General features: G+C 51.6%; 4 protein-coding genes across 4 annotated transcripts; 1 reads left to right on the top strand and 3 right to left on the bottom strand.

The window, feature by feature from the left end:
- Positions 1-974: 974 nt before the first annotated feature.
- On the bottom strand, positions 975-1,879 carry N7533_007646 (60S ribosomal protein eL19; the record flags this gene model as incomplete). The annotated part of the gene is made up of 4 exons (XM_057104296.1): positions 975-1,118; positions 1,261-1,411; positions 1,546-1,815; positions 1,857-1,879. 4 exons carry the CDS (start codon positions 1,877-1,879, stop codon positions 975-977), a joined length of 588 nt encoding a protein of 195 aa, XP_056959253.1.
- Positions 1,880-2,705: 826 nt separating this feature from the next.
- Positions 2,706-11,023, bottom strand: N7533_007645 (putative translational activator; the record flags this gene model as incomplete). Its single annotated transcript, XM_057104295.1, has 6 exons — positions 2,706-3,263; positions 3,328-3,469; positions 3,526-3,607; positions 3,667-4,014; positions 4,068-10,841; positions 10,906-11,023. The coding sequence occupies 6 exons, from the start codon at positions 11,021-11,023 to the stop codon at positions 2,706-2,708; spliced, it is 8,022 nt and encodes a 2,673-aa protein (XP_056959252.1).
- A 325-nt stretch (positions 11,024-11,348) lies between these two features.
- On the top strand, positions 11,349-16,088 carry N7533_007644 (putative ATP dependent RNA helicase; the record flags this gene model as incomplete). The annotated part of the gene is made up of 8 exons (XM_057104294.1): positions 11,349-12,126; positions 12,185-13,706; positions 13,764-14,479; positions 14,530-14,587; positions 14,646-14,787; positions 14,840-15,224; positions 15,279-15,492; positions 15,545-16,088. The coding sequence occupies 8 exons, from the start codon at positions 11,349-11,351 to the stop codon at positions 16,086-16,088; spliced, it is 4,359 nt and encodes a 1,452-aa protein (XP_056959251.1).
- Positions 16,089-17,875: 1,787 nt separating this feature from the next.
- Positions 17,876-21,384, bottom strand: N7533_007643 (KilA-N domain-containing protein; the record flags this gene model as incomplete). The annotated part of the gene is made up of 7 exons (XM_057104293.1): positions 17,876-18,233; positions 18,301-19,038; positions 19,091-19,183; positions 19,256-19,388; positions 19,451-19,642; positions 19,731-20,349; positions 21,382-21,384. The coding sequence occupies 7 exons, from the start codon at positions 21,382-21,384 to the stop codon at positions 17,876-17,878; spliced, it is 2,136 nt and encodes a 711-aa protein (XP_056959250.1).
- Between the last annotated feature and the right edge of the window lie 2,922 nt (positions 21,385-24,306).

The following is a 24,306-nucleotide window of genomic DNA, read 5'->3' as shown; positions in this document are numbered from 1 at the left end:
GTACTAGTTGTAGTTCTAGTTCTACACAGCATCATCCATGGAGGATGACTTCCAACTTGAACTCGAATCCTAATATTACTAGATACCTGGCAGAGAACCTTTATAGCCCTCGGACCCGGGAGCCCCTTAGTAGCTAGTATAATGCCCAGGTGTATCGAGGAACGGCTTCCAAAGGGCTTCACGTGGATTTGGAGTAGAACTCGAGAATTATATGCGTGAGAGATCCACCTGAATAGATAATACCTTTGTAATTTTACCTAGCTTCTAATCCTCCAGGGGTTCAGGATGACAGCTAGAGCGGTCCTACCATCCATGAATGTAGCTGATCAGCGTTGGCCCAATTTTATGCGAGATCAGATTACCCCAGACCAAGAACATCCTCAAGTTTACGCAGTGCCCAGATGGTAGGTGAAATCTACCATCTCCTTTACGGAATCTAGAGGTATGATCGCAGGGTTGGTCTGGGACAGGCCACTGATCAAAAGCTACAATGAAACAAAGGAAATATTTTTTTAGTGTTTTTTTGTTTTTGAGAAAAGAATTTCCTTTCGCCTTCTCCTTATCAACAAGATAGAAAAGGGTTGGTTTGAGTATCACGTCATCATCGCATCTCCCCCGCCGACCCCGACACTGAAGCAGCACAGCACAGCACAGCCCGGCGAGAGGAACAAGTTCGTTGTAGAATTAAAAAAAAAGCGGCGTTGCCCGACCTTAGTAGGAATTTCCATGGATTCATTTCGATTTGGGTAGTGTGGGTGAGGTGTGGGGGGTGTGAGAGAAGTAAGAAAAGAAAAAAAACAGCTAGAGCTCGCCGTTTTTGCCTTAATCCCGGAAAATAATGAAGAAAACCCCCAGAAGATTCGAATAACCGCTTTTTTTTCAAAGCACAACAACCCTCTTTTTCTCCCTTGAGCCGAACAAGAAGGCCTTTTTCAAACAATTCGCAAAAGATTTTTTGTTGATTGGGTGAAAATTTACTCCTCAGCAGCCAGGGCGTTGCGCTTGGCCTCAACGCGCTCGGCACGGCGCTCACGGAGAGCCTTGTTCTTAGCACGCTTGGCGTCCATCTCCTCCTTGAGGACACGCTCGCGGGCGCGCTCAGCCTTAGCCTTCTGGATCTGTAGCGGGGGAAAAGAGAGCGAGTCAGTCTTGTTTCTTTATTGTGGTGTGGAACGATGGGGGTGTCGGTATTCCCGGTGGGGGGAGATGGGGAATATGTGGGTTGGTGGCGGGGAACGGTATTCATGCGGGATGACTTACGTGCTCGACGAGGGCACGCTTGTGCTTGAAGGTGTTACCCTTGCTCAGGTGGTAAAGCTCGTGGTACAGGTGCTTGTCGATCTTGCCAGCGGCACGGTAACGGACGAGGAGACGACGGAGAACACGCATGCGGCGCATCCAGAGGACTTGGCTGGAGAGGAGCGAAATATGTTAGCAACCGGTGATCCCAAGATGTATTGTCCACCGGGGTTGTCTTCCCCCTCTATGCGAAGAGGTGGAGGGGGGACCCGGGGAGCAACACGGATTCGAGAAGTTGTTGCATACCTGGGCATACGGGCGTCCTTGGTACCCTTACGCTTACCCAGACCGCGGTGACGACCGATGCGGCGGGCCTCGTTCAGCTCACGGGCGCGGGAGCGGGAGTGCATGGTGACGGGCTTGCGGATGATGAGGCCATCGCTGACGAGCTTGCGGACGGTCTGGCGGGAGTTGGCGTTGGAGATCTCGGTCATCTCATTGGGGTCGAGCCAAATCTTGCGCTTGCCGCAGCCGACCACGGAGGCGGCGAGGCGCTTCTGGGTGCGAAGGTTGACCCTGGATAGGAAGAAAAAGTCGAGGTCAGTCTTTGCACACACACAATATCACGGATCGTTTCCATTCTTCCACCGCGGGGTGTTGGTTTTGACGAGGACGAGGGGATGATGAAATCAAAGGTCGAGAGGTCTCTGGAAATGACCGTAGGAGGTGGCACTCACATCTTGATGTCGGCGTATCGACGGTCTTTTGGCGGATGATGTTCGTAGCACTCGAATTGCACGTCTGAGACGGTGAGGAGTTTGGGGCACAATCGGATTAGCTAATCTGCCGTAAGCGAAATCCACATTAGGGCTGCACCCCTAGCCCTAGAGCCCCCGATCGGGTAATCCCTTTCAAGATGGCCATACTTAAATGTTTTACTAGGGAATGGAGAGACCGGTGATGATGAATTGCATGTATTGAGGCTAGTAGAAATATAGAGCTTTGTACTTTATGTGTCCTCCTTGGTTTAATCATCGAAGTGCTACCTTAAGGTATTCACGATGCTGGTATCTAATCTAACCGGCACGTGACTAGAGAAAGCTGCCAAGATCACATGATACCAAATGTGACCCTTTTGGGAAAGCGAAGTACATACAGAGTACTAGTAGTTAGTACTCCATGCCGAGAGCTCCGTAATATACCTGACCATGCCATGATGACCAAAAGAAAGAAACCCACTCAATGGATATCATGCGGACCAAATAACGCTCCTACTATTTATCTATCTAACAGTAATGCCAACCTTGACCAAGCTTCTATCACCTACTCACGAACAATCAATTCATCAACTTGTCATAAACTCTTGAAACTTTTGTACGATAAGAAAAAGAAAATATGTAGGCCCAAGGGTATATCTATAGTAAAGACACGTAGATGCAACCTCGAGATGCTCAATCGATCATCAATCAATCATCCTCAAATCCATCCACCCCCAGGTCCACCTTGCCAATACTCCACAATTCCTTCTCATCATCCACTTCATCATTCGACAGACCCAGTCCACCCACTCCACCTTCAGCGGCGCGGCGCTCACGCGCTTGGCTGGCAAGGCGCATACCAATGCGCTTGAAGTACTCCGCCATGCTGCGCTTCGGTCCAGGAGGCAGCGAAGCACCAGGGCCGGCCATGTACTTGTCGAAGACCTCGCTATCATCATCTACAACAGAGAAGATAGACAGGAAAGCAGCTTCCGCGGCAAGCTTCACGGGAATGACCAGGTCACGTACGCTGGCAAAGATCGGGGGCGCGAGAAGGGCCAGGTGAGGGCGGGTCAGCTCGGGGTGGAGGCGGCTCACAGTCCGGACAACAACCAGCGTCAAACGACGGGTATCGGATGGGCTGCCGGGCTGGATAACGGGTGCCAGAGCCTCAAAGATAGTCTTATGTGTCTCAAAGCTGTGGTTTCCATCTTCCGTAAGAAGGAATTTACCCGCAGCGAGAACGCTGTTGTCAGAAATGAAAGGCTATGGATAATTAGCCTGATGGCGCAATAATCGTAATGAATGATAGGGCTGATTAGATACTCACATCCTTGTGTGCAATTCCTTGGCAGATGACCGAGGGTGTCTCTTCGGGGAAGTGTTCAATCATGGTATCGGGCGACTCTGCCAAAAGAGCGTTCAGACCAAGAACAGAGGCGTGCGAGAGCTGGCCGCTGAGAATGCGGTTCCTGTTATGCATTGTAAGTAAATGTCGCAAAAGAGTGATTATCTGAGATGGACGTACTTGATGACAGGGACTGCAGCTGCGGCCGGAAGGACCTTGACGAGTAAGCCGAGCAGTCGCGCGTTGGTAATGGCAACAGAGTCTGCAAATGAATATTAGTGGTCTGCAAAATGGAAGTACTTTGACTGAGATTGAACTCACCGTTCTGGTCGCTAGAGTCATCATCGATGAGTCCGAGAATGGAAGTCCGAGATGCCTCGCTCATGCTAGCACCTGCCTTGCCAACCACCTCTTGAAGAGCCTTCATCATGGCATTCTTCACACCGAGATCAGGGGTCTTTGAACCGGCAATAAGCTCGGCAATAAGCGGGTCAACCCTAGGGGTCAGTGTGATCAGGATACCAAGACCCTTCGCGGCACGGTTACGCAGGGTCTCGCTGGAAGTGTCCGCCAGACCACGGGCAAAGGTACGCTGGAGCTGAGGCAAGAAAGGCTTGACAGCCAATGGAATCTTCTCCAAGAGCTTGTTGAGGGTGTAGAAAATGGCACCTAGATTCGTAATTAGTATTTTCTTAGTATTCGGTGGGGCCTTTGGAACTTACACTTGATGTCAACCGAACGCTCAGATACGACACGAATAAGAGGACCAGTGATCTGGGTAACGAAAGGTTTGAGAGAGTTCGAGCCCGTGCGATCAATGATATCAGACATGGCGAGAGCAGATTGAGTACGCTGGTCGACACTTCCGTTGAGAAGACCTTGCAGGAAAATAGGCAAGATAGCCATAATACCCTTTGGCAGACTGAAGCCAGGCAAGTCTGCCCCAGGGTGGCCGACCTGCTTGAGCATCTGGCGGGTGGGGATGACCAGTACTTCCATTTCTTCCTTGCGCATGCTGGAAGTGAGACCACTGAGAGCGGTCCACGCTGCCTTGACAACCTCCTTGTCTGAGTCGTCGAACGAAACAAGGAGGATACGAATAAGATCCTGGTAGTAACGGGAGAAGTCGAGATCCGCTTCCGAGAAGAACTTGGCGAGGTGAAGAGCAGCCTTGGCTCGGCGGTGGTGGTCGTCATGCTTCATGAGGGTAATCATTACGTTCATGGCCACATTAAGACCATCGAACTCATCCACAGAGACCAACACAGTATCGAAAGCATTCTCGAGCTCCGATCGAAGCTCGTCGTCGGTGGTCTCGATGATACCGTCCATAAGAGAGTTTAGGATACTTGGCAATCTTCTTGTCATGGCGGTACCAGCAACCTCGGCCAGGGACGCTAGGGCTCTGGCGTTGAAAGCGGAGATGGGTGGCGTCAGGAGAGTAGGAATGAGGTTGGGGAGGATGATGTTGGCACGGGTCTGCTCTGTCAGAAGAGTCAAGAGGGCAGACAGTGCTTGCTCGGCATCTTCGTCGTTACGGAGCAGGTGGAGGAGGTAAGGCAGAACCTGGTCGACAGCCCTCTTGCCCAGAATCTGTTGCAGGGCGTCGAAGGCTTCGGCAGCAGCCTCCCGTACATCCTCGTCGTGATCGACCAGAGCGACGCGGACAGTAGAGATAAGAACCTTCTCGTAGTCCTCCAGACCCTCTGGAGTGGCAGATGTGATGAGCTCACGCAGGGCGATACAGATACCCTGCTTGACATCCACATCGGGCGAGGTTTGCAGACCATCTTCGAGCAAGGGAAGCAAGGTGGAGAGTACAGACTCGCCAGCCTTCTTGATAAGGTCGCCAAGGGCGTTGCTGGCAATGACCTTCTGCTCCATGTTGGAGGATCCAAGGCGACGAATGATAAGCTGAGCCAAAGTCGGCAGCATATCCTTGAGGGTTTTTGGAGAGGCGACAAGAGCCTTCCACACGGCCATGGCGGCACTCTTGACCATACCCGAGGTATCGCAGCGGCAAATGAACAGGGCCGAAAGAACCTTGTCTCTGCGCTCTTCTCCGAGGACCTCGAGCAAAGACTGACCAGCCTGCTGGGCCTCCTCCTCCTCCTCATCGGCCTCAGCCTTTCCAGTAACACCAGTAAGACTGAAGAGAAGATCTCCAACCAGCTCGACGGAACTGAGACGAATGCGGTAGCTGTCGTCGGCAAGACCACGCTCCAACTCGGGAAGCAGGAGATCGATGGCCTTGGTGGCAAAGTTTTTGACGAGCAGACGACCAGCACGCAGAGAGGTCTCACGAATGGACTCGATGTCGTCAGCCAAACCAGAAAGGATAGGTGGAATGATCTTGCTGAGATAGTTGGCAAAGCTGTTTCCGAAGCAAGCGGGCAAGAAAATGAAGAGAGTCATGAAGCCCTCGCGAACAGCGGCCTTGGAGCTGGAAACGTTTTGGAGGATGGTGGGTAGAGTCTCCTCGAGTCTGGTAGTACCCAGACCGGCAAGCACCTCGGAAAGGGCTTGGGCAGATCCAAGTCTGTCGCCAGCGCCGGTATCCGACTTGAGGGTGTTCATGAGGTTGGGAATGAGATCGGGCAGAGCATCCTCCCCAAGCTTCTCGATAAGTGAACCCATAGCCTTGGAAGCGGTGGCCCGAGTAGTAGGGACAGGGTCGACAATGGCCATGTTGAGACCAGCGATGATGATTGGCAGATGCGCAGTGAGATCCTTACGCTCAGTGAGATGTGCCAAGCTGCCAATGATCTGGGCAGACTTGCGTTTGGTAGCGGAACGATCTGCCAGGCCACGCTCGAGAATGCGCACCACAAGAGCCAGCGAGGGCGCGTCCAAGTAGTGAACAAATGACACCTTGATCAGGGCATCCAAAGCCTCATCAGTATACTTGGTTGGGTCACTGAGGGCCTTCAGGAGCACGTTAACCAGGCTCTTGACCTCGGGGTTGCTGATAACCTCGCCGAAGCGCTTAAGACTGCGGTTGGCAGCATTGCGAACCTCCTTGTGGGTATCATTGAGGACGATGGTAAGCGGGGGGATGATATCAGGTAGACTAGCGGCCAATTGTTGTGGATCAAGATATGCCATGGCACCCAAGAGCTCACAAGCTCCCTTTTGACTGCGCCACTGGGTATCGTCCAATCCATCCAAAAGCGTAGGCAGGATCTTCTTCACACCATAAGAACTGAGGTTTTGGAAGCAAGCCTTCGAAGCATCCAGGCAAGAGTCACGGACATCAATGCTCATATCACCGAAACCAGCAAGCAACTGCGGAACGATTTGTATGACATAGGGCTCGAAGGTACGTGCCAGAACTGTGGCGAGAAGTTCATATGCCAAGACAGTACCCTGGCGCTTGTGAGGCTCCTTCTTATCATCAAGTGCATCCGTGAGCAAGCTCATGATGCGGAACTCCCGCAGAGTCGAGATACCCTTGCCACTCACAATACCAGCCAAGCCGTACGCAGCACCACGCTGAGTGGCATAGTTCTTGGCATTGAGCAGCTGGTCGAGCATTTCCTTCACATATTCCGATGTCTTAGGACCAGACAGTCGGATAAGGGGAGGCAGACACTCTGAAACAGCAGACTGCACGGATTCCGAGGGAGTGGGAAGAGTCGCCAGAAGCTTCTTGATGACAATTTGCAAGCGAGGGTCATCGGCCTTCAAATGTCTCGCCAGTGATCCATAAAGCACGACAACCGCCTCGTTGAGAAGATCGGAGGTTTGAGTAGCCTTATCGGAAGTTTCCAACACCGTTTCGAGAAGTTTCATGAGATCCTCAACCTTTTGCTGTCCGCGCTGGGCGATGATCGATTTACCACTCTCTGCCATTTGGGCACGAACGGAGGAGTTCTTGTCGACAAGTGGGCCTCGTTCGATCAGGAATTGCAAGAAAGCAATGATTTGGTCGCCGTCAAAGAGGTTGGTCATCGCATTGAACGCAAGCGCGATACCGCTCCGGCTTTCCCAATTATCAGTGTTTTCCACCTTCTTTGGCATACCATAAGCATCCTTTTCGGGTGCTTTGGGCTTGATATCTTCAGAGTACTTGGCTTCAAGTTCAGAAATGATACCGGCAAATTTGTCCTTGTTAAATTCAATGGCATGGGCCAGAGCACGGGCAGCTGCACCACGAAGTTGAGAGTCCTTGGAATCCAAGTACTTCATGATCTTGGCAAAGGTAGAGTCGTCTACTTCCAAAGCATTCTCTTCCCAGATTGTTTCCGCAATCTCAACATTCTCCTCCACGTGATCGTGGCAGCCCAGCCAGATGTGTTCCGAAAAGTCAAGGTCAGTCAAGTCGATCTCATCCTCGATAACCTGGAGGACGGAGCCTCTAACGGATGAATCGGTAACAATGGTGCCCTCCAGAAGAGTCTGCAATTCTTCGCTGCTGATGTTGGGAGAGATGCATCGGCAAAAGTTAAATAAGATATCCTTGATCAACTTATAGTGTTGAGTATATCTTTGCATGGCAGTAAGCAGCTGCTGAAGAACTTCATTACGGGGCAGACGAGTGTCGGTGAAGGCACTCGTGTGGAATGACAGAATGTCGAGCGCAAGTAGGACTTGCTCACCCTCTTGTTCGCCCTTGACTTCCTCGATTCCATTTTGGCTCAAAACCAAAGAAAGAAGGGGCAGAATGTAGGCAATAGATGGGACATCGAGAGGGCGCTGCTCGGAGGTAAATCGCAGCTTGTAAAGAATCCTAGTGACGAGCTCTCCTAGATTCTCCAATTCCATGGACGGGGGGAGATTGGTTTTCCCAATGGCACGCAGGGTCGCAACACCAACAAATGAACGGAGGTTGCCCAGGCGCGACGTTAGCTCATTCGAACAAGTGACATATGTTTGAGATACAATATCACCGACGAATAAACCAGCACCAGCACGGGAAAGCGATAGAAGGCATCCGACAGCACTGTTGATCCAACCCTCGGCATCGTTGGCGGGACCAGTTGCCAAACCGTGGATAAGCCCAGCGCCCCGTTCGATGCGCTTGACTTCTTCGAGCACTTCTTTCCTGATGTCGGCTTCCTTCGCCAGCTGCGCCTTGACCTTGGATTGTTCCTCGGGGGTAAGCTTCTTCTGCTTCTGGCCGTTCTTCTCCGCGAGCTGTGCTCGAAGCTCCTCTTCCCACTTGAGAGTGTCATAATCTTTCGTGTTCTTGTCAAAGGCGGGCTGTTTGGATTTGCTGCTCAGCACATCGATAAAGGCAGTTCCCTCGGGGGTACGAGAAATAGCGGCATCCGTCGCGGTGAACTTGGAAAGACGAGAACCGTTGAGATCTTCCTGAATTTGACCAACGAGACGAGGAATCATGACTTCGGGAGCCACAAAGGCGAGATCAGCTGCAGCACCCCAAACAGCAGGGTTCACACCAGGCACGATCGACTGAACGGGGTCGGCATTGACATGAACTAATTGCTCGATGCACTCTGTCTGGTGGGCACGGACCAGGTTTCCGGGATCAATACCGGTCTTCAGGCAGAGACCAATCCAAGAGGCATTTGGTACCATTTCTGGCCGACTAAGAATCAGCATCTTGATCAGCTGGTTCTCGAGGTCAGAAACACTCTCCAACCCATCCTTGGTAGCCGATGTGGGGCATAATGCCTTCAAAACCTGGTGAAGATGACGCTCGCTTCCAGGTCCGGCAAACACAGCGGCGGATTCCTTCTCCTGGAGACGCGAAGAAAGAATCCAAGCCCAGGTTGCGTCGATGATAATGCGCCCGATAGATGCAACATCCTTCACATGAGCACTGGATAATGTCTCCACTGCATTGTCACGGAGGTTTGTAGGCATCGTCGGGACGGTAATGGTGAAAATAAAGGCCTGTCCCCAGGCAATCTTGGCCGCACCTTCGGCATCAGTGAACTTGGGGCTTGAGGAAACAGCAGCCAGAGACCGGATGAGCCACTGCATCTCTGCCTGTGTTGTCACCTTCGAATAGGCTCTGGGGTTGAGAAGGAATGAAGGTTTTGAGCCCATGGTCATGGCTTGTGAAACCTTTTCTTCCCAAGATGACTTTTCTGACCCTTCGATCTCTGAAATTCGGTGGAATAGAGCCAAGAAAATGTATGCCGATGACAATGCACCGCTCTGGGCTGAGGGAAGAGGATTAGAGGCGACTTCGCCGAACAGGTCCTTCATCTTCGTTAGGACTTTGAAGACGAGCTGCTCGACCTCGGAGCTCTTCAGCGAGGCGACATCGGCCTTCCAGAGCACCTCGCCGAGATTAAGCTGCCAAAGCTTTCTAAAGGGGATGCGCTTGTCGGCGATACCTTTAACAATAGCATTGATAATGTCATCGCTGACCTTGACCGTTGATTGGATCAGGAAAGTGAGGTGCTTGCTGAAAGCCTTAAGCTCCTCCTCAAGCGCAGTTTCGTTTGACTCTCTGCTGAATAGCGGACCAAACCCATGGACGATCTCTTTCGAGACATCAATCGAGAATGGGATTGCGCTGACCGTTTGAGCGTACGCAACTCGGTGCTCGGGGGCAGCGAGCTTTTGTGATTTCAAAGGACCGACGATTTCACTCGAGATCTTTAGAACTAGAGCGTCGTTCTTGCATCGTGAAAGCAGAGATGCAAAGGAATCAGTAGCTCCTTGTCGGATAGTCGGGTTATTCGACTTCATACTGGCCAAGAGGTGCTTTGAAAGGCGAGCTTGGACCACCTCGGAGAGGTCAATATCCTCTGGTAGAGCAGCAGACCAAGGTGCAATGACACCAGTCAAAACCACCTCGGGTGCTCGTAGTATGGATTTCTCCATTGTAGGCACCAATTCCGTGGCCACATCCTCGGATGTCACAAACGAGGCAAAGAAATCTGACATTCCCTCAGCGACGTGGGCGGGCACCACAGTTTTTGAGCTGATGATTTCCTTGACATAATAATCTAGAATGACCTTCTTAGATTCCTCCAAGACAGGTTTCCTGGCGGGAAGACGTGCGCATACCCCGGAGATAACACCTAGGAAGAGCGCATTCTTGTTTCCGGCGGCCGAGTCGGTCGTCAATTGGTTGACCGACTGGCGGACAGCCTCTTCACCGAAGGTCGGGGACGAGAATACTGCACGGAGAGCGCGTCTCGTGACCCGGAGAGCCGATTGCTTCACTGGGGCCTTTGGTGTATGCGCAAAGCAGTTTTCTAGCGCCTTGGCATCCACAACGATCAGATCCAACACGGTCGATAAAGGTGTGGCCTGATCCTCGCTCACTTGCTGCAAAAGGATGCAGCACCATTCCAGCAGAACAAATGCAGATGACGAGGCCAGACCGGGCTTGACAGCCTCCACCTTGAGTTGCTGAGTGAGGTATTTGACGGATTCCGCGGCATTCGGGGTCTGGAGAAGAGTGCGGATACATTGTTGGACTGCATGTCGGGATGGTCGATCAATGTAGAGGGGATAGGTTTGGAAGAGTAGGGCGAGGACATCTTGGTGGAATTCCACAGGTATATCGGTCCCTAAAAGGCAAATGGATCAGTATTATGTCTTTCCTGGGAGAGGTCAGGTCCAGGTCCAACTTACCCTTGTCGCGAAGTTCTTGTAGGGCCCGGAGCCTGCGCGAGGTCGAACTCGAGAAGAGTGCGACCCGCAGGACATCCAGGTCCCCAGTCTTGACCTGATCCCATGGAATTGGATCCATAATGGGGAGGTCAATACAGGGGGGAATGGCGGAGGGGGGGAGGAAGAGAGGTTGAGGGGGGGGGGGAGGTGGATGAGTGGAAGATGAAATTGAGTGAAAGTGGAAGGTGGGCTGGGATCGCTCTGAATGCTGTCATAAGAGTTTTGTGTGGGGAGGGCCCTTTCCTCCGCCATTCCATTCCCTTACCCTTCTCTCTTTCTGCAACTCTCTCCCACATTATCTTTGTGAGTCCTGTTGACTGATTCGATTTTCAATTACCCTTTCATGGCATATTTGCTAATTCAATATTTGTTGCTGGTTAAAAAGACCCCTCCTCCCTCTTACAATGCCTCCGAACAACAAGAAGAAGAAGAAGCCCGCCTCAAACCCAGCTCGTGGCTTTGCCACTGTCTCAGTACCTTCAAAACCCAAGCCAGAGAATACCGAGACTCCTTCATCGACCCCCGGAGCAGCAACCCCGACTCCGCAGAGTGAATCGCAGGCCACTCCCACCACCGAAGATCGTTCAGTACCTACCACCGCCGCCGGCGCAACACCAGCCGATGCCTCATTAAAAAACCTTTCGCCCGAAGAGCTAGAAAAACATTTGGAAGAATCTGAATTACAAATCTTAGTGGACAAATTTTCTGCCAGGTGCAAAAGTGATGCGGCGCGTCAGGTCACTAAGCTTGATACCGAGAAGCGGGTCTTTCGACAACAAGCGGCGACATTGACTCTTCTCGAATGGCTTCCGATCGAGGTTCAGGATAAGATCCTGGAACTCGCCGACGGGGAGGAACATGAATATCTTACATCCGGTGCCCGAGGCGCGAGTGCGAAGCAAGCGGGCTCGGAGGAGGATCTATACACCAGACTCTGGACCTTGAAAGAAACGCTTCTGAAGCTCGGCTTCCCCGAAAACCGAACAGAGGAAGCATTGAAGCATATACTTCAATACTTTGCCGGTACCCCGGCCAGCGCTAGTCGCGAGGCGGTATGGAACCTGGACGAGTCGCTCGAGTGGCTGGCCATGCACAGTGAGAAGAAGGAGCTTCCTTCATATACTCAAACCGCCGGCACGCGGCCCCAGAAGGATGCGGATAGTGTTACTTCATGGATGATCGGTAGGCTTGAACGTCGATATCAAAATTTATGCCAATAAGATTGCTGATAATCACTCAGAATCAGAGCCGTCGCGGTCTTCGACACCAAAAAGCCAGAACAAACAGGATAAACCCAAGGACGACTGGAAATCTGTCAAGGTTGCGCCTCCGATTTCTTACGACTCAGATAGCTCGATTGACCCCGATTCGATGGTCCCAGAGTGGCTGGATCTTCAAACACGACTCTACACACTTCAACCAGACCTATTCGATCGCCCAGGTAAGGGCAAGAAAGGCCGGGGCATTGCTGCAACCGGTCAGTCGGACGATCCAGAGGCGGCGAAGATGCAACGAAAGATTGCGAAAATCGAACGCGACGTCCTCTTTGAACGTCGAGAGGCTGAGTACATTTGGAAAGATAAATTGGAGGAGCTTCGAAAGGACGCTACATTTCTGCGTCAGGCATCTGATCGCAAGAAACAGCAAGAAGCGGCAGCTGTGGAGGAGGACCCCAACTTGACCGTCCCCTCATTGGAGGAAATGGATGACGGACTTCTTGGGGATATGTTTCAAGCTGAACCTGAGAACGATTCAATCCTGGGTCTGCCCGCACCCTCGAATGTTGTTGCTGTCACTATTCGGGACTTCGGAAAGTTTTCTGGTCTTAGCCCCCAGCGTATTCTCGAGGAAACTTGCAAGGCAAGGGACTCTGCATGCAAAATCGTCTTCCAGGATATCTCGTCCTCAGGTCATCAAAATAGAAAGGCCGTGGAGGTTCGATGGTCGAAGCCCCAAGAGGTGCCTTTCTCACTAGCGGTGGAATCAATTACCCACAAGTCCAATGCCTTTGCTACCTTTGTTTCCATGGATGCGCTCGCGACACCAAATTCACAGCAGGCTGAGGGATACGTCTCATCCCTTGCTCTCTTTATCATCTTCCCGCAAAACTCGAAAGAAGGCAAAGCTTTCTTGCGACTTCCTGCCGTCTGGAGAGATCTTTGGACGGAGTTCTCCAGTCTTAAGAAGACACAGGAGGATGACATTGACAAAGAGGTGGTTAAAGATCTCAAGCGCCTGGTTCAGGAGAACCAAAGTACTTTTGAAGATGATGTCGTACTTCTGGACAATTTCCGGAAGCGAAACGGAGTTGGCAGCAAGCCGGGCAGTCCTATGAGAGGACCCACTAGAGATGTTGGCTACCTTGGTCAGGATGATCAACTGCGTGAGATATGGGCAGCGAAATCGTCAACTCCTTCATTCCATCGGATGATGCAAGGCAGAATGACTCTTCCCATCTGGCATTTCAAAGATGAGATTCTCGATACCCTGGAAACTCATCGCGTCCTCATCATCTGCAGTGAGACCGGTAGTGGAAAGAGTACGCAGATTCCATCATATATCCTGGAGCATGAGATGCTCCAAGGCCGCCCCTGCAAAGTGTATGTGACGGAACCTCGTCGTATCTCGGCAATCTCACTGGCAAGACGAGTTAGCGAAGAACTCGGAGAAAGCAAAAATGATGTGGGAACTACCCGATCTCTTGTCGGCTTTGCGGTAAGATTGGAAAGCAAGATCAGTTCGACGACACGTCTAGTATATGCGTAAGTAGCTTCGTTTTGATTCCTGCTTTTTGTGCCCAATTGACTAACTGGACCTAGGACTACTGGTGTTGTCGTGCGAATGTTGGAGCGACCAGATGACTTCCAGGACATCACCCACGTTGTTCTAGATGAGGTCCACGAACGCACTATCGATAGTGATTTCCTACTCGTCGTTCTCCGCAGGCTGATGTTGAAGCGTCCCGACTTGAAACTCATTCTCATGTCTGCAACGCTCGAAGCACAGCGCTTCTCCACTTATTTAGGCGGTGTTCCCGTGCTGAACATTCCTGGTCGAACGTTCCCTGTTGAAATGAAGTATCTCGAAGATGCAGTGGAGATGACTGGCTATCGCTTGTCTGAAGACGAGAAAAACACCGTTCTCGACGACGATCCAGACGAGATTTCAGACAACACCGGTGACAACACAGGAGGACTTCAAGCAAGTCTCGAGGGTTATTCCAAGCAAACTCGCGAGACTATCGTCAATTTTGACGAGTATCGGATTGATTATCAACTTATCAAAAGACTTCTGTTGAAGATTGCTACCGCGTCTGAGATGGAGCATTATAGCAAGGCAATCTTGGTGTTCATGCCTGGTTTAGCTGAGATTCGTCGCCTGAATGATGAAGTCTTGTCGGAGCCAACTTTCCAAAAGGGATGGATTGTCCATGCCTTGCACTCCTCCATCGCCAGTGAAGATCAAGAAAAGGCCTTCAACATACCTCCCGAGGGCTTCAGGAAAATCGTCATCGCCACCAACATTGCAGAGACTGGTATGTAACATCGATCGAGGCTAGTGAGAAGTATCTCTGACCTTTTCTAGGTATCACTATTCCCGATATCACAGCGGTTGTCGACGTAGGAACTGAAAAGACCATGCGGTATGTTTGAATTCCAAGCTTCGATGCGTTGTTACAGACTGCTAATTATTTCGATCAGATTCGACGAACGAAGACAATTATCACGACTCGTCGAGTCCTTCATCTCCCGAGCCAACGCCAAACAAAGACGAGGTCGAGCTGGTCGTGTCCAGAACGGTATCTGCTTCCACCTATTCACCAAATACCGTCATGATAAATTGGTAAGTGGATTACCTCCCCAGCCTCTCTATAGAGTGTACTAACGACGAGCAGCTCGCCGGACAACAAACGCCAGAAATGCTCCGACTGTCATTGCAAGACTTGGTTCTGCGAGTCAAGATTTGTAAGCTGGGTGAAGTAGAGCCAACACTGCTCGAGGCCCTGGACCCACCATCTTCGAAGAACATCCGACGTGCCATCGACTCCCTCAAGGAAGTCAAGGCTCTCACCAGCAACGAGAGCTTGACACCTTTAGGATCGCAACTGGCGAAGCTCCCCTTGGATGTATTCCTGGGCAAGCTAATCATCCACGGAGCATTCTTCAAATGTCTCGATGCGGCAGTTAGTATTGCGGCCATTCTGTCCTCCAAGTCACCATTCGTCAACTCAATGGGCTCCAACACCCAACGTGATGCAGCACGCGCATCATTCCAAAGAGGTTAGTAGCAGCTCAACTCTCCTCCATACCTGACCCCATACTAAACCGTTCCAGGCGACTCGGATCTCTTGACAATCTACAACGCCTACTGCTGCTGGAAGCGCGCAAGAAGCACACCCGGCACCAGTGAATTCAGCTTCTGCCGCAAGAACTTCCTCAACCCCCAGACGCTCCAAAGCATCGAAGATGTCAAAATGCAGCTCATCGTATCAATCGCAGACACAGGCCTCCTAAACCTAGACGGCGCGCAAAAGACCGCTCTGAACCGGTAAGTAAATCTCCACCCCCGTCACTGCCAGCATAGGCTAACAAACACCCAGCGCCCGATCCGGCGGCCGCCAACGCCAATTCTTCACCATTCCAGAAGACTACGATCTCAACAGCGCAAACGACACCGTCGTCAACTCCGTCGTCGCCTGGAGCTTCTACCCGAAACTCCTCACTCGCGAAGGCAAAGGCTGGCGCAACGTAACAAACAACCAAACCGTCACCCTCCACCCAACATCCATGAACAAGCACGCCGACTACTCCGTGAAATGGCTCTCCTACTACCACATCATGCAAGCGCGGAACCGCAACCTAAACGCACACGATACCAGCGCCGTAGACGATTTCGCCATCGCCCTGCTGTGCGGCGAGGCCGAGTTCAAAATGTACTCGGGCGTTATCTCGATCGATGCGAATCGAATCCGATTCAGCGTGCGCGACTGGAAATCGATGCTTGCGCTGAAGATTCTCAACAGTCGGCTTCGCGACCTGCTGGCTTCAACGTTCCGTAATCCCCACCGCCCTTGTCGTATAAGCAGCAGCAGTGGCTGGAGATTTGGCAATTGGTTTTTGCGCAGGCTGGGAAGCGGTAGGTAGGGTTAGCTTGGGCTGGACTGGGCGGTCTTTCGGCCTTGCTTTTGCTTTTCTACGCCTCCCTTTCTCCTCTGCTCTTCTCGCGGTTTCAGTCACGTTCATACTATCATTTCATCTGCGAGATATCGTCATCTAGACTCGCAGTGAGTATATACGCATGTTCCGCTATTCCGACTGCTTTTGCTGGTTCTTTGCTTTCCTTTGTGTTTTTCTTCTCTTCTGTCCCTGGATGCGCCATGTTATCTATCTTCGGCTTGGGTTGGACTGGACTGGGTATGGTATGGTATGGTATGGTAGCTACGGTACGCTACGCTAACGACTGGACTGGAACTGGGTACGGTTTACGATTATCGGACGGAATGGTATGATGGGACGAAACAGGATGGAATGGTCATCACAACGATGGTTTCTATAGACATAATTTCTGAAGTTCAAGTTCCTGGGTTACGGCGTCATAGAATAGACTGGACATAGATAGAATGGAGAAATCTGCACAGATCCCGCTACCTATTCTAGACCCGATAATCAACTTGAACCCAGGCTGACTGCGACAGCAGTGACTTGGTACTCATACCCCCGTTTAGAAGCCTACTAGTTCCTAGCTACTACTACTACTACTACTACTACTACTACTACTACTACTACTACTACAGCTACTACGATAGTCCCATGTAAACCGCAGAAGAATTGTATATCGCTATGGAAAGTCACACCCGACGAACCCAGTCCAAGCCCTAGCCAAAACCAAAACCATAGTCAGAGTTGAAAAAGGAATCATGATCATTCATTACCATCATATCGTCTCTAAAACATAACCAAAGCACGAGTGGAATTTAGAAAGGGCGTCGGAAGAGAGAATTTCCCTTCCCCCAACCCGGAATGCCAGTGACAACCCACTCAGCAACAAACAACCTTTTCAGCGAGACAAAGTAAAAAAGAAAAAAAGAGAAAACAGTGTCCAAAATTGCAGACGTCGCCGCGAGAATCAGCTCTTTCCCTCCCTCCCCACCGCTCTGCTCTGCACAACCAAATAGAAGAAAGTCAGAGAGAGGGAAGAGAGGAGAGAAGCGACCAAAGAAAACAAGCCAAAAGAAAAATAAAACCAAAACCAAAACCAAAAGCCATGGCGATGTAGAAATCGCACACATAGAAGATTCGTCATAAGAGATTCGTTATATCATTGTCGTCAGTGCGAGAGGAGAGGGGACGGGGATCCGGTCATTTGATGTTGAAAAAAGGAAAAGCAAAGCAAAAATGAATAGATCGATCGGAACTCCTCCCTCTCATCGAGATCCGTTTCATCACGCTGGAATGGAAAGACGCTAGAATGGGGGGCCATTATATCTGCACTGATGGAAAAGAGCTGTGAGATGGCGCAGTCGTGTCAAACACCCGAGATTTTCCCAAGTTTCGTAAGGAGTGCATCGCAGAACAGAAGGAAGCAAAATGCAAGAGGCTAGCGTGGCGGGTAATGGGATGAAATGAGACGAGATGGAACCAAAAGCTTTTTTCTCGTGCAGTCGTGGTTTATTGGTGCTCTCACTCATTGAAGCCTCATGGGATGAGGATTTGCCGCGGAAACTTCAAGAAAGGGAAAAGGGGCGAAGAGTGGATGCTAAATAGCAAAAGAAATTTCATGTCGAACGTCCATGCTCTGCGGTGGTAAGACTATGGTCGACACACAGCCGCAGAACTATCAGAAAACAAATCTCCGTACCAGTGAGAAGGGTTCATGATCACTCTCGGTGGAGAGAGGGTTAAAGATAAACGGGGGTTGACGATGCACAGGTTTATCGACGGCGTGCCATCACGGCGCCGGTCTTCATGGGCTGCAGGATTGGGGCAGCGCCCACGGGACCACCGAGGCTAGCGTCAGTGATGGTCTTGCGGCGCTTGCTTTCGTACTCGCCGCTGCTTTCGGGTCGGATCACATCGTCGTCCTCGCGCATACGCTTGCTGCCTGAGCCCAGGGACCCGCCCATCGAGGTCGAATACACCGGAGTGGTGGTGGAAGCCATGGAGTATGGGTCGGAGGCACCATTAGCGGGTGTGCCACGGGTATCGCTCACAGCATTATACAGGGTAGTAGCAGCCGGGGGACGAGGGGGAGTGTTATACCCAGAAGCCCAGTGAGGTGGAGGACCACCACTGGTTCGGGGGGTCATGCGGCCCGAGCCGTTTTGCTGGGGGGGAACCCGTCATCTCGGGAGTCAACTGTGGGTGTTCACCAGCAAGAGATCCGACGGAAGGGTTGGTGGTGTAGGTGTACGAGCCGCGGTTCGGATTGTAACCGTTCCCTTGGTCTTGCAGGTACTCTGGCTCCTGCTCTGGGACTGAATCACCGGGACCATTGCTCTGGGAGTAGCGGTCGGATTTGAGATCAGAGTTATCAGTCTCAGGAGCACCAGGAGCCCGACCTGTCGGAGGCGCCATGTCGCTCTTCAGGTAGTTCACATTCGGCAGCGTTTGTCCGTAGCTGGAAAGACCGGACTGCGTCATCGGCGTCTGCGGTGCGTATTGGGAGTGGTTGGGAGGCGCAGCCGAGTAGTAGGGCTTGCTCTCGTAGCCTGACTGAGCTTGATAAGGGGGCATGGCCTGCATGTTGTTCCCAGGGGGAGTGGTGGCAGGGGTGGTCGGCATGGAGCGTTGGTTGCTCAATGCGGTGTCGATTGACAGAGGCTGTGATTGTGGTACTCCCGAGTTCATTCCCTGGCCACCCCATTCATATGAGCTCCCCTGGTTGGTTACTCCCATCAGGCTAGATGCGCTGGCGGGTGGTGTGGGAAAGGTGTTCGCACGGTCAATGCCGGGGCGAGGGCCACCGCCCATGGATGATGGTTGAGACATGTGAGAGGACATTGGGGTCTGCATCGCGTGGTGGTGCAGCGTCGAGGGCTGAGGTGCGGTCGGGGTACGTTGGGGTCCTGTGGGGGGGACCTTCCAGGCGTCGGGCCTGGGATTCTTGCACCACCAAGTTGGTCCGAGTCTGGTTTGCCGGGTGATACAGCAGACCACCAATATTATGCACGAACAGCGGATACAAAAGATCGGTTATCTTCTCCTTATTTGCAAACTCCAATGCGCGCTCGAACGGAATCCTGTGGATATGTCAGTATCTATCCTTTATGTTGAATCTCGTTGATTGTGTGCAAAAATCGTTCGCAACTTACCAGACACCCTTCAAATGCATCGGGCCAATTTTCACGACATGGCGCAGCTTCTCGCTCTTCAGGATCCCATCACGACGGCCACGGGTCATACCAGCCACGTTGAGTAGTTTCGTGCCATTGATCATGTGGTTGTCTGGGGCGAAAAGTTAGTAAGAATTGGGATTCGTGTCGCAGCGGGAATCATTTCACACTCACCCTCTCTCCGGGCGACGCAGACTCCCTTGGCCTCCACTTGGTAGCAGAGACTGCCCTCGTCCTCCCACAAAGTAGCCGTGACGCGGGGCTTGGCTCCCGGAGGCGCCACCTGACCCGTTGAATCATAAACGAAGCCTTGCAACGGCGCTCCGGTATTGTTTCCATATCCTGGTGGGGCCGCGGAATGGTTCACTGGTGGGGCAGGTTCGGTTAGCATGGTTCTTTGCGTCGGAAATGCGAAGAAAAGGCTTGGTTATTCCCACGAATTCGGATGACATACCAGGAAGAGGCAACAACTGAGCGGGCATCTGACCTGCCATGGAGCTCGCAGGGGGCGGGTGTCCGGTTGGCGGCGACGTCACGCCATTGGGATATCCGTACTGCGGGTAAGAGTGTGGGCCATAGGAGGATGCAGGCTGCAGCACCGGGGGTTGCTGGTGATAAGGGTAGTGCGACATGGCACCAGCAGTGGCGGCTTGTGAGGCGTAAGGTTGAGCGGACGACATATGGGAATGAACATCCATATAAGGCTGAGTCTGATTCATACTGCCGAGTGAGGTCGGGCTGGGGTAATAGCCCTCTTGGGCGACTTGGTACTCCGAATCCAGCGAGAGGCGACCTTGGGCCCCCAATTCAGATGGAGGGGGACTTCTGGGCTCGTGAAGGGAAGCGGCGCTGGACAAGCTCGTACGGGCGCTTGAGCTGGCAGAGCTCTGGTCTGGATAGACGAAGCGCGAGGGAATCTGAGAGGCCGTCGGCAAGCTGAGTGCGGGGAGCTTATCGCCAGGCAGTAATGGACGTTCGACGGCGTGGTGGTTGTACCAGGGGGCGTCAGCAGGACCGCGGGTGTGGACCTGCGAGATCGACGGCAGCTCCAGCTTTTCGGTTTCACGGGAGAACTGGAGAGAAAAATGCAGGGAAGAAGGGCAAAGGGGAGGGGAAGAAGGCTGACGGAGAAGATCCGACAACGTTCAAACGGGGGAAAGCGTGAGGTCAAAGGGAAAGGGAAGTGTGATGTTGCACGGCGTGAGGGGGGTCCAAGGTTGGCAATGCAGTAGAGAAGCAGCAAAGTAGCAGCAAAGTAGCAGCAGACAAGCAGACTTTTGTGAGGGTTTCAATGATCTCCACAAAGTTCAAGGAATCAATGCAATGGGAACAAGGTCATCAGTTTCATGAACGGGTCGTGATAAACATGAAAAAGTATGCAAGAAGACGGCAGTGAAGAGGAAGAAATAAGGTCGGAACCAAGGGGTGAAGTGAGTCCAGAGAAACGAGAGAGGTTTTACAGAAGGCTGGCGTGCAGCAAACGCATCCCTCTGCAGTTTACAGGAAGGGGGAGGAGCAGGAACACATTCAAGGAGCCGCAGGTAGCTGACTAAGAGAGTACACAGCGGAGGGGAAAGTCAAGTGTGCAAGTGCAGGAAGGTCTGAGTGAAAAGAAGGCTGGGAATGCAAAGACAATCCCGGGCCCTTTTGAGTGTTGTGCTCAACGGAAATAGCATCGAATCATTTCAGTGGGGGGTGGGGGGGAGATGGTCGATCGAGTCAACCGCCACCAGAAGCAAGGACCAGTGGAAAAAGGAAGTGGGAAATAATGTAAATTGGGAATTAAAATAGGAATAAAATGGGGAATAAAATAGGGAATAAAATAGGGAATAAAAGGGAAAAAAAAGAAAAGAGGAAAATTGAATTGGGAAAAAGAGGGAAATGCAGGGACGGGAATTATGGGGGCACGCACTGAGGGTGGGTGCACGCACTACACAGAGTACGCAGAGTAAAGAACACAGAGTACGAAGTACTCTGTGTACTCAATGTACTCTGTAGATATACAGAATATAGAGTATAGAGTACCAGTACTCTATACTCTATATAGACACTCCGTACAGTTCCTGTTTATTGTCTGCACCATGGTTATGTGATTTCCAGAGTACCATGGTTGAGCGTGGAGTACACTGGATGGAGTATACACTCGCACTCACACTCACCACACTACACCTTCCGTACTACTCCGTACTCTCCTCCCTCTCCCTCTGGCCAGACCTAGCCGCGCTGCACGGTCAATCGTTTCAACTTGGCACACCAGGCTAGTATCCCACTAGAAACTAGTCACAGTCTAGTCTCAAGTGGAGCGAGTGATCGATCAACACGGACTCCCGCCCGGATATGCTGAGGCGGCCCGTCGATCGTGCGGGTACGAGAACAAGAACAGAACAGAGTAGGGGAGGAAGTACTCTACTCTCTTCTACAGAGTACTCTGAGTATTCATTACTCTAAGCCCTTAGTGTAAGTACAGACGATCTAGTACTATGTAGTATATTTAGTATACTACCACATACACACTACTCATAGCGTACGGAGTATCAGTCTGAGCGTCAAGGGATAATCCACTGGTCCAGAGGCCACCACGCACGGGTGGCTTGGGTCGATCGAGGGTCTGTTCACTCAATCATCCCTGCCAGTACGACGGCTGGTTTACCGACCGGATCGCAAGTCTAGCCCCGTGACGAGCTGTTCACCTCTATTCTGCTCTCCTCTTGCTCAGGCTAGCTCAACTTGCGTGCTAGCCATGACGTGGGATAGAAACAGCCGAGCAGAATACACTGCAGCAGATCAGAGTCCTCCATAGCTCCGTACAGTACTCTGTAAAATTAATTCTAATAACTTGGAATAATAATGATCAACTCCATAGCAGCAAGGGGAGCAGACTCTGCTACAGTACAACTCCCTCTCGGAATACTCTCCTCCTCTGACGATTCCCCAATTCACCGCCAGTCGCCCTTGCTTCACGGTCTCGAACAAGGTTGACAGATGTCAGAACTTGACAGGGGTATCCCCATGACTTGACTTCCTCAGCCTGACCTAAACTGACCTACTCCGTGAACTGACGTGTCTGCTAATGGACCCTCCACGCTATCGGACATTATTGGCATTATTTCCCTCTCAGAATACTCTCCTCCCTCTCCTTCTCCCTCTGGAATCATCCATGTCCATGTCCATCTCATCTCCTCCCAATATTCAATAAATGCTAAGCCCGGTGAAGAATTAGTGGATAGATGAACGGGGGTCCGGGTCCGATGGGGCCTCCCCGGCTCCCCGATAGCCCTGGCTACGGTATGATCAGACCGACCATCATCGATTATCGATTCCTTCTGCTCGTCATTTGCAGTGGGTTTCTTCAGTGGCGTCCTGGCCAATCCACTCGTCCACACAGACCCTTGGCTCTCTTCGGGAAGAAACGGGGCTTAGCTTAGGCAGCGGTGGGGTTAAGGCTGGGGCTGGTGATGCTGTTGTAGTGGTGCTGGAGTGGTGATGTGATACTGGTGATACTGGTGGTTGGAAAATATAGATGAAATAGTTCCAGAAAGCTGCTCTGCCATAATTTTGCATCTTATACTCCGTACTCCGTAGCTAAGTTATAATGTATGCTGCCTCCCCGTGGATGCTTGCAGATTACATCCATTGACAGCACTCTAATTTCTTCACCCAACTCAAGTCAGCATCCTCGTCCGTGGGCCACTCTGATCCCTGCACCGCAGCTCGCTATCGACGGCCCGATACCCGCTGCGCAGCGTACAGTAGGGGGGGATCCGCTCGTCGACAACGGAAAAAAAAAATGCAAATCCGAACAAGAAGAGGGGGGATGGGATGGCGGATTGCAATTGGGGGCTGGGTGGAGCCTGGAACTATCCAACCAGCTGAGGAACGGCTGGCTTCATTGGCCTTTTTTTTTTTTCTTTTTTCTTTTTTCTTCTTCTTCTTTTTTTCTTATTTTTGCTTTTTCCTCTCTCCTTTTCCTTTCCCAGACTTTTACTATTATTATTCCCCTTTTCTCAAAATTCCCAGCTATCCTCCGTACTTCGTACTCCGTACCAACCTCACTAACCTGGACGGGGCCACCGGAATCCAATCCACATTTTGTTAAGCTTGGACCAGGTGTGGGACTCGCTAGTCCAGTCTACCTTGGCACCCCATCCCATCACACACCCGATGTAATCTATCAAATTGCGTCCGAACCGTTGAACCGTGAAGATAAGCAAGGGAATCGAGGTACTACGGCCACGGCCACGGCACAGATCATCCAAGGTTATTCGAAGCCATCTTTTCCCTTGATCTCATCCTGATACTCCGTAGTTAATCTCACAATAGGGTCCCCGATACAGAAACACAGTCTTCCAAATCATCTCGTTCTACTCTGTACTCCCCCCTACTATGATATAACCCCGGCTCCATAGTTCGGACTTGGTTTAATTAGCAGGACCATTGTCCTCCGCAGCCCTGATTCTGCCCTCCTCTCCACTCTTCTCCCCCCGCGGTTCCTAGTGGTACAGTTAGGTTCAGCTCGGAACAACGGTGCCTTTGGCGAGTTCTCCACTGAGTCTTTTTTACGCTATGTCTGTTGACCAGCATAGACCATCGATCGACGGGTTCGCCCGTACCTTGCAGACGAGTGACCCTGCAGCCTTCGTCCGTGCAGACCGACCACAATGACAGATTGCACTGGCGCTGGCAATTGGTGATCACCATGACTGGAATACGGGGCACCCACGCCTCATTTAGCAATCTCCCGTAATCAACCTTCTGATATGATATGATTTGAGTTAGGGTTGATTACGTAGAATCAGCAATTATTGGATCACAGGCTTTTGCTAGGAGATTCCTCGGTGGGACGGAGGAAATGGGACTTTTGGTCGGACGAGAGGGACTAGCGGGCTTTGCTTGCAAGGATACCCTGTCTCCGCGGGCCGCCGGGGTCGTACAGAAGGATTTAGTGGGGATTCTCTCCGATAGTCTCTGTACGGAGTACTCCATACGAATAGTTACTCAGTATGTCCACTCCGTACAGAGTGAGCTCTTGC

The sequence above is a fragment of the Penicillium manginii genome (assembly GCF_028828005.1).
Source record: "Penicillium manginii strain IBT 31320 chromosome Unknown utg000005l:1.0-5665137.0:1.0-5668048.0, whole genome shotgun sequence".
Lineage (NCBI taxonomy): Eukaryota > Fungi > Ascomycota > Eurotiomycetes > Eurotiales > Aspergillaceae > Penicillium > Penicillium manginii.
Note: the sequence above shows the minus strand (reverse complement) of the source record. Positions and strands in the feature narration are given on the sequence as shown.